The sequence below is a fragment of the Hyperoodon ampullatus genome (assembly GCF_949752795.1).
Source record: "Hyperoodon ampullatus genome assembly, chromosome: 13".
NCBI lineage: Eukaryota > Metazoa > Chordata > Mammalia > Artiodactyla > Ziphiidae > Hyperoodon > Hyperoodon ampullatus.
The window spans coordinates 4,302,904-4,320,904 of record NC_136926.1 but is presented as its reverse complement, the minus strand read 5'-3'; the positions used below and the strand labels follow the sequence as shown (position 1 = coordinate 4,320,904).

The following is an 18,001-nucleotide window of genomic DNA, read 5'->3' as shown; positions in this document are numbered from 1 at the left end:
CTGAAGGGTACCATTGGGGAAACCCCGCACTCTAACACTGTCCTACAACTCACACCCATCCATCGGCGAGGCTTTTACCTTCGCCTGGAGCGGGCAGCCTAACTGGTCCACGCCTCCACCTCACCACTCCCTGCTACCTTCCCAGTCCCGGCCTGCATCCCTCCTACCCTCCCACAGTCAGCTCTTAACTGGACTCCAGGCTTCCTCTGCTGCCCCCTACAGGCTGTGTTCTACAAGAGGCCAGAGCTGTTCTGGGGGGTGGGGTGAGATCATTTTTTTCCTCTGCTTCCTGGTCTTTGCACTTTTGGTTTTCTCCTCCTTAAAAGCTCTTTTCTCAGAAATCCGCCAACTTACCCACTCCATCTGCCCTCTCTAAAGTTGTAACCCCGAATCAGACTTCCCCTTATTCTGTTTTAGTTTTATTCACAGCACCTATCACTGGATTCTAGGATGGATTTATTTGTATATTTCCTGAGAGTCTGTCCCCTAGACTATAAGATCCATGAGTTTAGGACCTTCATCTGATTTGTTCACTGCTAGAACCCCATACCTGAGCCTGACAAATGGTAAGCAGTAGACAGATATTTGTTGAAAGAATGGATGAAATGTCAAAGGACAATAGTACTCCCATTAGTGTTATTGCGAGCATTAAATGAGATGACGTCTATGTACAATAACAAAAGTGCCAGCACAGAGTGCTAAACATATACCTGCCTGCCTTATTTTTCATCTTTAATAGCAAGCACCATAGTTAGGACTTGCCATTAGATCTTCAGGACGACTATAGCTGCCTCATGAGGCCAACATATAGCCCTTCTTTTCCACGTTCTTAGTAACATAAACCTATAGGTCCTCTATCTAGAGGCAAACCTTATAAGAAATTCCTGAGCTAAATTCCCAAGTTCCAACCCTCATTTTATGCAATGTTAAGAATTTGGAATTTAAGCATGAACAACAAAAAAATCTGAACTTGCCTTTTTGACTTATGCACCCTGGGCACATGTGGAAACAGCAGGTTTCCTCTTTCCAATCTCTCTTCTCTCCTATAAATCATGTTAATTGTCTCCATGTGCCCAAAGCCCACAAGGAGTTTTGCAATAGCCTTTGAGGAGATTAGTGGTCTCTGATGTTGGTTATGAAATTCAGAAAAGCATCTGGAAGTAATCTAAGTTAAGGAATTAATGATTTGGGGGTTAAAAAATACATGCCTTAAAAAAAATAAATACAGGAAACTCTTTGCCCATGAACCTCTAAGTTCACACCTCTGTTTTGGGGGGTGGGTTCCTAAAAAAGATAAATCAACAACATCATCCCTTTTATTTGTTTGGTTTTAAGAAGGTCACATGGTAGATTACATGGGATCCTAAACTGAGATTTGCGGAAGAGAAGCAACCATTACCTGGGTCTCCTTTTGTCCGTCTGGAAGAAGCAGGAAAGTCTCTTACAGGCGATGCTAGGAGACTTTGTGGTCTCAAGGCATATCTGAGACTTGGAACACCCGAGGATGGCAGATGCCTTTGGGGACTGTGAAGTGGATTTACCTGACTGAAACTCTTCTTTTTCTTCTCATTTTAGAATTTTTACGTATTCCCCTGTGGTTTGTTCAGTTTCACCCCTTCTGATTACTTGAACCATGGAGTCCTGGACCACAACCTGTATTTGGCTCTGCAGTACAGAGGGCGATATTCTGTGCCAAAAGTAAAGAAATGATGTGTGTGGGGAGGGTGAGGCCGAAGAGCAGGGGAGTGGCCGGCATAACTGGGGCTTTTTCTTTTGTTTCTCTTATCAGACAGGAGGGAGAGAGGAAGCAGACCCCAACCACTCAGTCAGGACATGATGGGCTATGTTGTATTTCTCACTGAGGCTAGAAACATTTAAATGAAAAAAATATTTATTCTCCAGTGACTTTCAAACTAACAAATAAAAATGAGGAGGAAATGTGCCTTCCATTTCAGGAGCCCGAGTCTACCTTATGACTGTCTCCCAAGGCTATGTGTAGATAGCTGAATGAACTGAAAAATTGGGCAGCTATCAGCATAGTCCACTTAAAAAATGAAGTCTCTGCTACCCAGGCCTATGAGAACCAAGGTTTCGCAGTTTTCTTTCTGGCCTGGCTAGTTTTCCCAGCTGCCTTCTGCCCACATAAGGCAAGCAGAGTGGACCAGTGAGCCCTCGTCCTCTGGAGGCCGTCCAGCTGGGAGAAGGGCTCCTGGGATGGGGAGTGCCCTCGGACCCTTTGCCCCCAACCCCCAATTTCCCCTCATGCTCAGCTCATGATCCCCTGTAACTGAGTCGGGACAGCAGAAACGGATTTGCAGTGCTCAAGACGTTTCACTTTTGTTTCTTCTCACCTGATGAAGGATATTTTTTTTCTTTTATTTTGAAATTCATTCCTGCCTCTGGCAACCAGGAGCGATGGTGACACATGACAACACGGTGAGCTTCTTTTCTGAGGTTAGACCGAGTCAGCCTGGGTGAGAGCTGGGCCCCTGAGCCCTGCCCCTGGGGAGCCCAGGACACCAGGGGACCGCCAGGCCAGGCTATGGGGTTTGGGGGAAGCGCACCGGCTGGGGGAGGGCTGGGCCTCCACGACAAGGCTGCTGGGCTCGGAACGCACTGCCTTTCACTTACGGACACGAGGGGGAGTCGGGGTCCTGCGTTCAGATTGTTCATCCCTGGGAAGCAGATGAGGCCCGAGCATGTGTATCAGTAACCGTGCAGGCAAGCAGCTGGGATCCACGCGGGGAGGGAGGGCAGCGCTGGGAACGTCACAGAGAAGAGATTTGGGGCGCGAAGTGGGGTGGCGAGTCCTTGTCTGAATCTGCAGAGAAAAAGCTATTGCAGGAGCAAGTCTGGCTGGGGAAGGGCGCATTTCCCCCCAGAACAGTGCATAAAAACACATGGGCATGGGGGCGATATCCAACAATATAGAAGGATATACAGTGTAAAACGAACCTTTCCGTCACCCCAGCGTTCCAGTCCCCTTCCTGAGATACCGCGTTGTCTTGCTACACACACACACACACACACACACACACACACAAATATATACACATGTGCGCACGCCTCTGTAGAAACCGTGTCCCTCTCGAGTCTGTCCTGCCCGTTGCTTTTTCCCACTGAACAATCTCTCTGGGAGAGCTTTCCTTATCAGCTGCAGGGGAGTTTTAATTCCAGATGTCCCCAGCTCTCAAGGCAAAGACTCAGGGGACAACCTGAAGTTCAGGTGCGGCGACTGAGGACCCCGGGAGGCTGGCGTCCGGCTCCATCTTGCGTCTCGGTACCTGCGCAGAGCTCTCCGGGACGCGAGCCACAGGGCACGAAGGCGGAAGGCTGTAGGGAGGAGGAGGGACCCCGCGGGTGCAACCCGCTTCCCTGCGCGCCCCACCCCCTCTCTCGCGCGCCTGCTCCGGGACCCGCGCACTTTCTCCCCGGCATCCTCCAGCAGCCTGCGGCCCGGGGCGGGGCTTGGGGGCGGGGCTGGGGGCGGGCTCCGAGTGGGCGGGACCGAGTGGGCGGCCCTGGGGGCGGGACGGGCCGCGGCTGCCGCGGCGGCTGAAGAAAAGTTGTCCCGGCCAGAGCGCGAGCCTCCGCGGGATCCGCAGGCGTAGCGGCGTGCACCCGGCAGGGGCGGGGCGTGAACACCGGCTCCGCCGCCCGGCCGGCCAACTCGCTGCCGGGGGTGGCCCCGGGGCATGGGACAGCCGGCGGGGGCCACGAGCGGGCCCTGCGCCCCCGGCGGGCGGCGGGCGGCCTGAGCTGCCGGGACGCAGGATGCGCTCCGAGGGCGCGGCCGCCGGGCGGGTGGCGCCGCTGTGCCGGGCGCTGAGCCTGGTGCTGGCCGCGCTGCTGGGCAGAGGTAAGAGGCCGGGGGCGGGGGGCGTCGGTCGCGCCGGCGCTCGAGAAGTTCCCCGCGGTCCCCAGGAGCCCGGGCGGTGGGAGCCGAAGGGTGAGGGTGTTGCGGGGACCTGGGTGAGGGCGCTGGCTCCCAGGCGCGGAGCGGCCCCTTCCCTAGATGGGCGAGCCCCGTTGGGCGCCGCGTCCGTGTGATTGGGGCGAAATTGGCTGACCCAATATCTCAGGGTTCGGGGTGCTTCCCGGGGTGAAGAGGGGGCGTGGCTGAGGGACACTGTGTGTGTTCACCGTCCCCGAGTTGCGTGAAGACTTAGCGCAACCCGGCACGGCCACGACGTGGAGCCGGGGGCCCGGGAGCGGGCAGCGGGGTTCTTTGCGCCTTCTTCCCCCGCAGCCTGGCGTCCCCCTCCCCAGCTCGGTCGGACTGGGACTTGTGACCCACGAGGGCGGACCGGGCCCTTTGTGCCCCGTTTCCCCCGCCATGGGGTCCCGCGGGCCGGCGTTGGACCGCGAAGGAATGCGCAACTCCCGGGTACCTCAGCTCGGGAGAAACCCGGGACCCCCTCCGGGCGCCCCGCCGAGGTCCTGTGTGGTCTAGGAGCGCGTAAAGGTGATGGCGCTGGTGGGAGAGCTGGGGCTGCAAGTCGGAATCAGACCTGGGCTTCCCAGCAGCCGGGTCCTGGGGGGCCTTCCACCTCAGTCTCCTCACCTCTGCAATGGAATGATCACCCTGTCTTGGGTTTAAGAGAATTCAGGGAGGGAACGCTTGGTGCCCAGAAGACTCAGGAAAGGTTGGTATTATTATGCAGGTTTTGATTACGTGCGTGCTGGGCGCGGGCCGTGGCGGGAGGGGCGGGGAGACGGGTCTCGGAGCCCGTGGGCCGCCGGTGCCGCGCGAGGAAGCCCCGCTCCTCTGGGGACGGCCGCTGCGCGCCCCGAGGCCGGGCTGGGAACCGGGTGCGGGTCAGCGCGCGGAGAGACGGCTGGGGGCGCCGTTTTTCCGCTGCCTGCACCGGGGTAAGAGTCTCGGGGCCATCGGGTGAAACCGAGATGCGCACAAGTGTCCGTGCCCTTCGCGCTGCGTCGCAGCTCCGGCCCCGGCCCCGGGCCCTGAGCGGGTAAACCGAGTCCAACCGGATGAGAATCACGGCTCTCTCCCGCCTAAAGCTCTTCAGGCTGAGCTAGAAATGCATTCGCAGAGACAAGTTGCCAGTTGATGTTACCAAGTAGCGTTTGCTTTTCAAAAGTCACTGCGCACCGGCTGGAATTCCAGAAAAATCTGCTTTCCTTAAGGGTGCAGGTCCCCAGATACACCAACCGGACAAAATTGCTGTTTTAAATACTGTCCCTTTCTCCCAAGAGCTCCAGGTAAACAGGAGTGCGTGCGTGTGTGTGTGTGTGTGTGTGTGTGTGCGCGCGCGCGCGCACGGGAACGCGCGCGCGTGTGACATATTTCTGTTTTATTCCGGAGGACAAATCTGTTTGAAAATCTGGTTACTTATTTCTGCCGTGAGCTCTGGGTTCTATCGTTTCTAGGAATCGGTTTCCCCAAATGGAAAGTGACCATTCAAAAAAAAAAAAAAAATCCTTCCCCAAATACTTGCTAGAGATGTTGTGATGATGAAGTGACTTAATGGATAGAAAGCACTTCACTGAGGCAGGTGGTGCCGTTTTAATTTCAGCGAAGGGTGAAAGTCCCGATCAGGCTTTCTCCCTCCATGAGAGGATTCAGTCAGGTTGGAACTCTGCTGAATGTGCTCTGGGAAGTAAGTTGTGGACTTTTCTTAATTAAAGCTCACGTTCCTCCCCACACACCATCTAGAGGATTTTACTTTTTATTTAGAGAAGTGGCCATTAGAAACGTCCATGTGGAAGAGGCCAGGGACAGCAATTTTGTTGGAAAGTGGAATTGGGAATTTTAAATTTTATTTATTTATTTTATTTTTGGCTGCGTTGGGTCTTCCTTGCTGCGCGTGGCCTTTCTCTAGTTGCAGCGAGCGGAGCGGGGGCTACTCTTGGTTGCGGGCTTCTCATTGCGGTGGCTTCTCGTTGAGGAACATAGGTTCTAGGCGCGCAGGCTCAGTAGTTGTGGCTCGCGGGCTCTAGAGCGCAGGCTCAGTAGTTGTGGCGCACCGGCTTAGTTGCTCCACGGCATGTGGGATCTTCCCGGACCAGGGCTTGAACCCGTGTCCCCTGCACTGGCAGGCGGATTCTTAACCACTGCGCTTCCAGGGAAGCCTGGGAATTTTGTTTTAAAGATGCTATTTACACAGCAAGTGGTGAGGGTGTTAGAGGTTAGGGGGAGATGCCCCACCCCTCCCCCCAAAGCCACCTCTCCCCCTGGCTTAGGGCAACCTTGATTTGGTGGGGTTTTCTCTCCCTGCTTTTGCTTGGCAGTTTTCACCGCATAGGGCTCTGCAAAATATTTTTCATTTTGTTTCTCGTGGTCATAAGCAGCAGTACATTCACCCTCTCAGATACCTCTGTAAAGAAAATGTTTGCTCCATGCATTTCTTATAGAGAGGGAAGTTTTCTGACCCTTGTTTAAATTTTTACTGTCGTTTTAAAAAAAAAAAATCCATCGCTGACTGTTGCTGAAGGATTTAAGTGCCGATTTCTGGAACCCTCAAAACTACTGATCAATTTTTAATACCAATTGCAAGCTGATGTTCAGCTGTGGATTTAAGGCTCTGCAATTCCTCAGGGTTTGGAACAGAATCATTGTTCTTGGGCGGTTCCATAAATAGACCAGGGCACTGAAAGAAGGGAGTCTTCCTAAGATTTAAGTCTTGGGCTGAGGTAGATGACGCGAAGTGTCGTTGAGTTACGGGTTGAGGAACCGGCCCCGTGTAAAGGGGAGGAAAGGGCAGTGGTAGGCTGAGATGCTGTCAGAGGTGAAGTGATGGTTGTCAGTCACGTAGGGGGTCCCCCGGAAGGTCACACAGGCCGGAAATCTCTTTTCGGAAGTCTGGGGCCAGGTATATTTCACAATTCAGAAGGTAGGTAGGTAGATAGACAGATAGAGACCCAGGATCATCCATGTATATTGTCTAACACCCAGCCCAGGCTGGGTGTGGAGTTGCCGCCGTAATTGGACACGTAAGTCATTTTGCATGAAAAGATGTGAGTATATACATAGAAGAGGATCAAGTCCCCAGATAGCCTCATTGTACTTTAGGGCAGCCGTGGTCACCAAGAGAATTAAACACCAGCCAGCCAACCTTTGGATAGTGAGAGCTTTGGGGATTTTGAATTGCTGATTTGGGATTTAGGGGCTGGGGTGGTGTCATGAGTAGGAAGAGGTTGTGGGGGGGGAGGGGGCGGGGGGAGGTCCTTCTCGGCTCCCACGGGCACCCTCTTCCCACTGGTAACCACTAGTGTGTCTCTCTCTCTGTGAGTCTGCTTTATTGTTGTTGTTGTTATATTCTCTAGTTTGTTTCATATTTTTTATTTTAGATTGCACGTGTAAGGCTCATGCCTTGTCTTTCCTTATACTTGAAGTACACACACACTCTTTGCATTAGGCACACACCCCTTCCTACCCAAGTTGAAACTCCCTGCTGCATTGGAGCTTCTTAGAAGTGATTTCAGCTTCTCGGAAGCCATTCTGTTAAACCACCGGACTCCTAGGCCTGTCCTGGTTCTCTTGCTCTACACCCAGGGCTCTAGACCAGCGCTTGCAAACTGCATGACCTGCACGCAAGCACTGTTCTGTCCACAGAGCTTTTTAAAATAAAAAACTGAACAGGCTCCCCCAAATCGGGAGAATTCACATATAAAACTTGGGATTTCCAATTTCCCCTAAGAGGGTGGGCGCTCTGCCGACCTCGGGTGTGCATGCCTGTAAGGCTACATCGTGCCAAAGCTATGCATGGGTGTCCCCCACCCCGGCCCCTGGGTGGGGTGTTTATTAAGTGCTTCTCTTCCCCCCCTTACCTGCCGACCCCTTCCCCTCAGCCATTTGAATTTGCACCTTCAGCTCTTCCTCCTTTATCTCAATATTCATCCTTAGCTTAATCACAGATGTGGCTAGAATTGGACAGAGAAGAACCCAGAACTCTCAATTATATTAGCAGTTAGCACTTTCATGAGCAGGGGTTAAAACAAAGCCTTTGGATGTATTAGATATTTCATAACATCCATAGTCTTGAGAAGCAAGGTTAATAAAAACCAATCTTTGGCATTTTAATTGGAGTGAAAGGGGGTATTACTGAATTAATGGAATAAACGGAAAGTCTGATGGATAGAATATCTCCCTACAGCAGTCTGCGTTGTTTAAAAGTAAGGTTTATTAATGTAACTTTCATACAGTAAAATTCACCCTTCTGAGGATAGAGTTTTAATTTTGATGAACGCACATGGCCATGTAAACGCAAACACACCTGAGGTATAAAGAGCACTTCCGTCACCCCCCAAATTCCTGGGTGTTTCTATGTAGCCAACCCCCTCCCCTATACCTACAGGCCCTGGCAACCACTGATTTGTTCTCTGTCCTTATAGTTTTGCCTTTTTCAGAATTCCATAAAAATGGGATGGTGCAGTATGCAGCTTTTGAATCTTCTGTCTTTCACTTAGCACCATGCATTTAATATTCACCTATATATCAACAGTCTATTCCTTTTTGTTCTTTTCCTTAAGTTGAGCTATAGTTGATTTACAATATCTTATGTTTCAACCATATGCCATAGTGATTCAGAATTTTAATGGTTATTCTCCATTTATAGTTATAAACTATTGTCCGTATTCCCTGGGCTGCCCAGTATATCCTTGTAGCTTATTTATTTCATACATGGTAGTTTGTACCTCTTAATCCTCTGTCCTTGTCATGCCCCTCCCCCTTTCCTCTCACCACTGGTAACCACTAGTTGGTCTCTATATCTGTGAGTCTGGTTTTTTTTTTGTTGTTGTTGTTAGATTCACTCGTTTGGTTTTATTTTTTATCTTATTTTATTAATACATTTATTTATTTATGGCTGCGTTGGGTATTCGTTGCTGCGCGCAGGCTTTCTCTAGTTGCGGCGAGCGGAGGCTACTCTTCATTGAGGTGCGTGGGCTTCTCATTGCGGTGGCTTCTCTTGTGGAGCACGGGCTCTAAAGCGCAGGCTCAGTAGTTGTGACGCACGGGCTTAGTTGCTCCGTGGCGTGTGGGATCTTCCCGGACCAGGGCTCGAACCTGTGTCCCCTGCATGGGCAGGCGGAGTCTTAACCACTGCGCCATCAGGGAAGTCCCTGTTTTATTTTGTAGATTCCACGTGTAAGTGGTAAAATACAGTATTTGTCCTTCTCTGTCTGACTTATTTCACTAAGCATAATACCCTCCAGGTCCATCCATGTTATTGCAAATGGCAAAATTTCATTCTTTTTTATGGCTGAGTAATATTGCATTGTATATATGTACCACATCTTCTCTATCCATTCATCTGTTGATGGACACATAGGTTGCTTCGATATCTTGGCTATTGTAAAAAAAAGGCTGCTATGAGCTTCCCTGGTGACTCAGTGGTTGAGGGTCCGCCTACCGATGCAGGGGACATGGGTTTGTGCCCTGGTCCAGGAAGATCCCACATGCCACGGAGCGGCTGGGCCTGTGAGCCATGGCCACTGGGCCTGCACGTCTGGAGCCTGTGCTCCACAGCGGGAGAGGCCACAGTGGTGAGAGGCCCGTGTACCACAAAAAAAAAAAAAAAAAAAAAAAAGGCTGCTGTGAACATTGGGGTGCATTGTCTTTTCGAATTAGTGTTTTCATTTTCTTCAGATGTACGCCCATGAGTGGAATTGCTGGATCATATGGTAGTTCTATTTTCAGTTTCTTTGAGGATCCTCCATACTGTTTTCCACAGTGGCTGCACCAATTTACGTTCCCACGGTGATCAAGGGTTCCCTTCCTCGTCAAATCAAAACCACAATATCACCTCACACCTGTGAGATGGCTATAATCAAAAAGACCACAAATAGTCTATTGCTTTTTAATACTGCATAATATTACAGTGAATGGATACAGCACTGTTTGTTTATTCATTTCCTAGTTGAAAGCCATTTGGATTACTTCCATTTGTGGGTCATTATGAAAAATGTCACTATAAGTATTCGCAAACAGGTTTTCAAGTGAATGTTTGTTCATTTCTCTTGGGTAAATACCTAGGACTGGAATTGCTGGCTGGTGTGGTAACTGTACACATAACTTTATCAGAAATTTCAAACTTTTTTCAAACATGGAAACATTTTGCAATCCCACCAGCAAGGTATAAGAGTTCCTGTTGTTTTGTATCTTCAGGACCACTTAATGTTATCCCTTGTTTTAGTTTGATTTTATGTAGCACTTCTAATAGGTGTGTAGCAGTATATCTTTCAAGTTTTAACTTTTATCCTATGACTTATAATGTTGAGCATTCTTTCTTGTGCTTACTTACCATCCTTATACCTTCTTTGGTGAATGTCTAAATCTTTTGCCAGTTTTTTGTTGGTTGTTATTTTCATATTATTTGAGGACACTTTATATATTATGGATTCAAGTCCATTTTCAGATAGGTGTTTATAGAAATTCTCCCAGTATGTGTCTTGGGAAGAGCAAAGGATTTTTTAATGAAGTTTGGTTTGTTGAGTTTTTTTCTCTTAGTAATTGTGCTTTTGGTGTCACATCTAAAAAAATCTTTGCCTAAGATTTACAAGGACTCTCCAGATGTCTCTAGTGATGTTCAGGTGTTTTATATCCCTGCTTATTTTTTAATCTTTTTGTTCTGTCCATTATTGACAGAAGTGTTGAAGTTATGGGTTTGTCTAGTTTTCATTTCAGTCCTGTCAGTTTTTCCTTTATGTGTTTGAAACACTGTCTTAGGTACATATACGCTTAGGATTGTAATGACTTCTTGATAAACCGACTCTTTTCTCGTTATGTAATATCCCTCTTCATTCTTGGAAATATTCCTTATTCCGAAGTCTATTTCATCTGATATTAATACAGCCACCTCGGCTTACTTGTGATTAATGTTTGCATTGTAGTATCTTTTCTGTTTTTTCAAAAAACCAATTTGTGTTTTTATATTTTATGTAGATTGTTTATGTATGTTTGTGTATGTATGTTTATGCATGTAGTTGGGGTTTGCCTATTTATCCAATCTGATAATCTGTGTCTTTTAATCATTATATTTAGACCATTTATAGTTAATGAAATTTTTGATATGTTTATATTAAAATCTATCATCTTGCTTTTCGTTTTATGTGCCATCTGTTCTTTACTCGTTTTTCCTTCTTTTTCTGCCTGCTTTCCTACTAAGTATATTTTGTTTGTTTGTTTTTGTTTTGTGGTATGCAGCCCTCTCACTGTTGTGGCCTCTCCCGTTGTGGAGCACAGGCTCCAGACGCACAGGCTCAGCGGCCATGGCTCACGGGCCCAGCCGCTTTGCGGCACGTGGGATCCTCCCGGACCGGGACACGAACCCATGTCCCCTGCATCGGCAGGTGGACTCTCAACCACTGCGCCACAAGGGAAGCCCTGAGTATATTTTTTATGATTCCATTTTATCTCCATATTGGCTCATTATTTATACCTCTTTAAATTTAGCCATTGCCCTAAGATTTACAAAATTTATCTTTAATTAATCAAAGCCTGCATTCAAATGAGGTCATACTGCTTTATATGTTGTGTAAGAACCTTAAAACAGTATATCCCCAACATTTTTTCCTCTACATATAATTCTTTTCAAGTGCATTCATCTTACACCCTGGGTATGGCTAAGGGAATTTCCACTTAGAGATTATTTGTATATACTTTGAAGAAGGATACCAATTATGTTTAATTGGCTTGCCTTTATTTCTGAGTGGGTACTTCTGATATCTTTGAAACCATTTTCTCTGCAGGACTTGCTTCTCTCTCCTACCTGTATGCTGAGCTGAACAAAACTGTTTCTACACCTTAGGGATTTAGAAATTACTGCCTCTAAGGAGAGGACAAATGTAAAATACAACCCAGCCAAAGTCTGAATTAGCAAAATTTCCAAGACAATGATTATACATATCTCCCAGAGTGAGTAAGTCCTTGTCTTCTGAAGTGTGTACATTTCTTTTTTTTTAAAATTTTTTGATTAAGGATGATCTTAGTGGTATATTAAGAGTGTTAAGTTCACACTTGCACATGTCTGGGATCCTAAGCAACTCAAAGACTTGATGTAGAAAACCATGTCATCTCTACATAATTTTTTTTATTATTGAAGTATAGTTGACATATAGTATTATGTTAGTTTCAGGTGTACAACATAGTGTTTGGACATTTATATACATTACGGATTGATCACCATGAAAAGTCTAGTAACCATCTATCACCATTCAAAGTTATTGCAGTAGTATTGACTATATTCCCTATACTGTATAGTACATTCCCGTGACTTATTTATTTTATGGCTGGAAGTTTGTACTTCTTAATCTCCTTCCAAAAAATATTTTTTCTTTCTTCCGCACACCCTTCACGTTGTCAGCAACACGGGGGGCTATCACTTACGGATTAAGTAAGGATGCCCCATATCATGGAAGAAGAAGCTTAGTTTTGAGTATCTGTTCTGCCAGTTCCTGGATGAATTGGTCAGAAGCATCAGAAACATATCAGGGCAACCTAAGGACTAAGGGATTGGGATTTTATGACCCCGAAGGTACACTAAGGGACCAGTTTCCTAAAAGTCTGAAGTTGCCAGTTCAAGAGTCCTGGTAGTTATCATGGATGTCTGGTTTCAGGGTACCACTGCTGGGATACAGGGGCTCTAATTATTTTATTTGTTTTTATCTCTGTGCTCATATTTTAGATTCTAGGGAGAAAGACTCCCTTAACCTTGGCTGAACTTTAGAATCACCAGGAAGCTTTAAAGAATGCTAACGTCCAGACTCTACACCTAACCGATTGGGCCAGGATCTTTGTAGTAGTGGAGTGGAGGTGGGCATAGAGGTAGGGTTGATCATCTTTACTTTTTAAAAGCTCTTCAGGTGATTCTCAGGTGTAGCCAGGGATGAGAACAGGTTACTTAGCCCCATCCCTGTCTAGAAAAGATTAAGACGATCTGATGGACAGTTCCACCATTTTGTATTCAAGGGAGGAGGGTATTTCTCCCAGAGAAAGGTTGAAGAACTGTTACAAAAGAAGGTGAGAGAGAGTGTGTGTAGCAAAAATTCTTGGAGGAAAGGACAGCTCCTGTGAGCCTACTTTGTAGGATTGTGAGACTCTTTTAAGGAAAAAAATGGGCATAGCTGCTCAGCACAGTGTATTCATCTCCTGAGGCTGGTGTAACAAATTACCATAAACTGGGTAGTTTAATGTAACAGAAACTTACTTTCTGCCAGTTCTGGATCCAGAAGTCCAAACTCAAATGCAGGCAGGGCCATGCTCTCTCCAAAGACTTTAGGGGAGGTTCCTGCTTTGCCTCTTTCAGTGTCTGGTGGCTCCTGGCTTCCTTGGCTTGTGGCTGCATCCCTCCCGTCTCCCCCCATCTTTACATGGGCTTCTGTGCATGTCTTTCCCCCTTCTGTCTTACAAGGACACTGGCCATTGATTTAGGGCCCACCCTCATCTAGGATGACCTCATCCCAAGGTCTTTAACTTAATTACATCTGAAAAGACTCTGTTTCCGAATAAGACCACATCCATAGGTTCTAAGTGGACCTATCTTTTGGGGGCTACCATTCAGCCCATTACACACGGTTATATTTGGCACGTGGTAAAAGGTCAAAAATCACAGCCGTTATTACATGTGTAGTTATCAAAGCCATGGAGAAGAAAAATCACCCAAAAAATCTAATAGAAACTACACATAGATGCTTTTTAAAAAAACGGAGAAAATAAAAAGAATTAGAAGAACAGTGGATTTGACGGTATCAGGGAATAGGAAAAGCTCCTCGAGTGTGCGGTGTCTGTTCATTATCAGCCTAAACAGAGAGCCAGGGGTTTAGATTCTGAGACATCCCTTGATGTACTTCATGCTTAAATACAGCTTAGACCTAATTCCATTTGGCTTGGTTTCATAACACTCTTGATACTGTCTTAAACAACCCTTCTCCCTCTGGGGTCACAGAACCACCAGAAACATCCAAAGCAGCTCCCATGCCTCCCTTAGGTTAATTTTTTCATCCAACTCTTCAGGCCACTCTTTTCATCATTCTTGCTCAATCGGTCCCTCTGGCCCCTTAATTATAATGCTTGATTTCTGCCGCATTTCCTCACGGACTCTGTGGACTCCGATTCTGTAGAAATGTGGATATAACACTGCCCACTTTGGCACATGGGGGTAGATTAGCAGTCCTTTGAGACAATTCTCTTATTTGCAAAATAAACAGAGGAACTTTAAGACACTCATCCCACCCCCAGCACACACACACAACAGAAGGCTGGTTCTGTTCTTATCGTGGTGATGTAAGCCGAAATTACAAAAAAATTAAAAAATACAAATCTCACACCTTAAACAGGAAGTGACTCTGGAAACATGGTTTTGTCTCCGTTGGAAACAGTGAGGTTGTGTTTGAGGCCCTGACACAGGGTTTCCCCACCTCCCCAATGGAAATGGTCTTTGAATAGGCACCAGATCATTCAGTTCATTAGTCTCGACCCCTTTAGTTGCAAATGCCAAAAAACTCAGTTTATGCAAATGGTACCAAAGCAAAAAAAAAAAAAAAAAAAAAAAAAAATTAAGTTAAATTAAAAAATGGGAGGGGGTTGTCTAAAAAATGTATTAGGTCAGGTAACTGAAAAAATATCAGGTAGGCTTCAGGCATGGCTGGATCCAGGGGTCAATCAATGTAACCAGACACTGTTTCTTTCCACCTCTGTCTGCTCTGTTCTTTGTGTTTGCTTCATTTCTGAGTGGTCATCATTGTCACCAGCAGCTCAAGGTTTACATTCTATCCACACAGCACACCCCAACGAAAATAAAGTGACTTCCCAAATGCTTGTAGAAAAAGTTGATGGCGTGAACCTCATGGTGGTCACTGGAGTCCCTGGCCCAACCTGAGCCAGTCACTGTTAGGGGGGCGGGGATGGAGTTTCTGATTGGTCAGGTCTGGGATACACCAATCTGGGAGCCTCAGGTCATCTCCACCCAAACTACCAAGACAGAGAGTGCAGAAGGTGTGGCCTCCAAAGACACACTGGGCTTTGTCAGATGAAAAGGAATGGACGCCAGGCAGGCAGGAGGACCCTATCCAACCAACCAAAGAACAAAATGAAGGAAACCAAAGGCCAGTTGGATGGCTGCTTCTCACATGTATAGTTAAAGCTCTTGGAGCAGTTCACGGTAAGGTCAGCTTGCTTCTTCTGCTGTCTGCATCAACAGCTAAGTCAAGGACATCCACCTCCCAACGCACCTTTCGTTCTGGGGGGCCTTCTCTAGTTTCTGTCTGCTTTGCCTCTCCTCCTTTCATTCATTATTCCTCCATCAAACATCCCTCCATAGCAGCTCTATTTACAGTAGCCAGGACATGGAAGCAACCTAAGTGTTCGTCAACAGAGGAATGGATAAAGAAGATGTGGTACACATATACAATAGAATTCTACTCAGCCATAAAATAGAACATAAGAATGCCATTTGCAGCAACATGGATGGACCTAGAGATGATCACACTAAGTGAAGTAAGTCAGAAAGAGAAAGCCAAATACCACATGATAACACATATGTGGAATCTAAAATATGACACAAATGAACTTATGTACGAAACAGAAACAGACTCACAGACATAGAGAACAGACTTATGGTTACCAAAGGGGAAGGCGGGGGAAGGATAAATTAGGAGTTTGGGATTAGCAGATACACACTACTCTATATAAAATAGAGAACCAACAAGGACCTACTGTATAGCACAGGGAACTCTACTTCCTATCCTGTAATGACCTATAATGGAAAAGAATCTGAAAAAGAATCTATGTATCTATCTCTCCATATATGACTGAATCACTTTGCTGTACACGTGAAACTAACACAACATTATAAATCTACTATAGTTCAATAAAGATTTAAAAAACAATTCCTCTAGTACCAGCCATGGTCCAGTTGCTGCATCAGTAACATCTTCTGCCACTGGTCCATCTTGCACATGAGACCTTCCATCCTCCCTGAGGGTTGAGTTCCTAAAGCCGGTCAGATTCTAATGTCTCAGCTGTAGGAGGCAATCCTAAAAGGCTTCCCACTCTGCCGTCTTCATTTATGAGAAAAAAAGTCCTGGGAGATGTCTCCATTTGGGTGTGTCTGTTCGGCCCCAGCTCTGTTTCATCTCTCCTGCCCCCTAAGTGGCGATGCGTGCTTTTCTCCAGTTCATGTAAATCTTTTGGGTCAGCACACAGCCTCGAGTCACCATTCTCTTTAGTTTCCATTTTTAATTGTAGCCAGTGAATGGACTCACAGAGCAGACTTTTTTCATCTGCTTTCAAACTCAACGTTTTCCTCTGTCGTGCTCCTGTCCCCGCTATGGGTCAGTCATCTCCCCGGCTGTGGCCTGGCCCTTGGACACCTCCCCGGACCATCAATGACAGGAGGTGTCTACTTTGGCTGGGAGGTTGGCTGGGAGGAGTCCTGGGGTTCACTGTCTCGTTCACAGATGCAGGAAGTCTGCAAACATCAGCTTGTTAGCCCTTCTCAGTGGTCGAGGCGTCCTTTATCTGGGGGATTTTATTCTCTCTCTCTCTCATGTCTTGAGCTCCTCTCCTGCAAACACACACAGTGCTAAAGGGTGTGGTGCTATCAATTCCTTATCCAGTTACTTTGAATCCTGTAGAGACAGTCCTTACTTTAATAACCCAGGAGGAGGCCCACCATGTCCTCCATCCTCAGCACACACCAGCTGCACCTTGGTTGGGGAGGTGCTCCATTCAGACCCCTCCTGACCATCAGTCAGGTCATCTTGTCCTCTGCTCAGAACCCTCCAGAGGCTCCCATCATATTTAGAGCTGAAGCCACAGTGTATTCAGTGATCTACAGGTGCAATGTGAACTCTGACCCCCAGCATCCTTTTGACCTCATCTCAACCCCTGCGCCCTCACACGCACACTCTGCTCCAGTCCCACTGGCCGCCTTGCTGGCTCTCACCACCCCACTGGGCTCTCACCTCAGGGCCTTTGCACATGCCTGCTGTGGGGTAACATGTAGGTATCTACTGGAGCCATTTCCCTTTGTCTACACCATCTGCTCTTCGTCATTATGGCACTCTCTAGTCCCCTTTTCTGTTGTGTTTCTCTTTGCATTTATCACCACCTGATAACCCATAGATTTCCCTTATTTGGCTAGCCGTCTTCCTCTCCCCTAGAATTTAAGCTCCATGAGAACAGAACTTCTTTTCTCTTTTGTTCACTATTGTACATATCCCTTTTGCTCATCAGCCCCAGTGCCTGGCACATATGAGGCCCTTAATACTTGGTGAATGAGTGAATGAATAAATGAATACATGATTTAATTCTGTCTTTGGCTTCTCATAGTATCTGTCTTTCACCCCAAGCTCATCTCTTACATCTCGATAGTGCAGAAAAATGGGGAGGTAAGTTTGATGTGCTGGAAGTCTTTAGACGGCCATCATTTTATCGAGGGTCCCTGACTGAGAATAGAATCCACCACTATTCCTTTTCTCCATCAGTCACTCCCGGAAACTGTCCCTTGGATTGGAGACGAGAATGTTCCTAATAGTGTGATGCTCAAATGAGCTGGCCAGAGGCAACATTTTCAAGTCACTGACTTTATTTCTAAGTGGCCATCCTCCTCTGTACTCTCTGCCTCTTCCTTTCAGGTGAGAGAAAGGAGGGCCCCCTGCTTTGCAGATAATGAGTTCCCAGAAATGGCCACATGAAAGAAATCAGCTTAAAACAGAGACTAGAATTTCACAGTAAACAGTGAAAAACACCCTTGATTAGGACTTTCTCTTAACAACTGAGTAAATTACAGAAATAATGAAAAGTGACTGCAGATGGGTACAAGATGTCTTGTGGGGGTGATGAAATTACACTAAAATTAGTCATCAGTTATGGCTTGATCCAGGTGCTCAATTATGACATCAGAGGTTTTTTTCTTCAGTTCTTTGCTTTGCCTATTATGGTGTTGGCTTCATTTTTAGGTTCTATGCAGTGGGTCTTGGCAGTCCCAGGCTCCCACCCTTGTGGAGTCAAGATCAACTACCCTTTACACGATACCCG

General features: G+C 46.9%; 1 protein-coding gene across 1 annotated transcript in view; it reads left to right on the top strand.

The window, feature by feature from the left end:
- Positions 1-3,774: 3,774 nt before the first annotated feature.
- TMEM132C (transmembrane protein 132C) overlaps positions 3,775-18,001 on the top strand; it is a gene marked incomplete at its 5' end in the record, with an annotated part of 378,847 nt that continues 364,620 nt past the window's right edge. The window contains one exon of the mRNA XM_079717718.1: positions 3,775-3,859. Coding sequence (XP_079573844.1) covers positions 3,775-3,859 — 85 coding nt within the window. The remainder of the gene's footprint in view (positions 3,860-18,001) is intronic.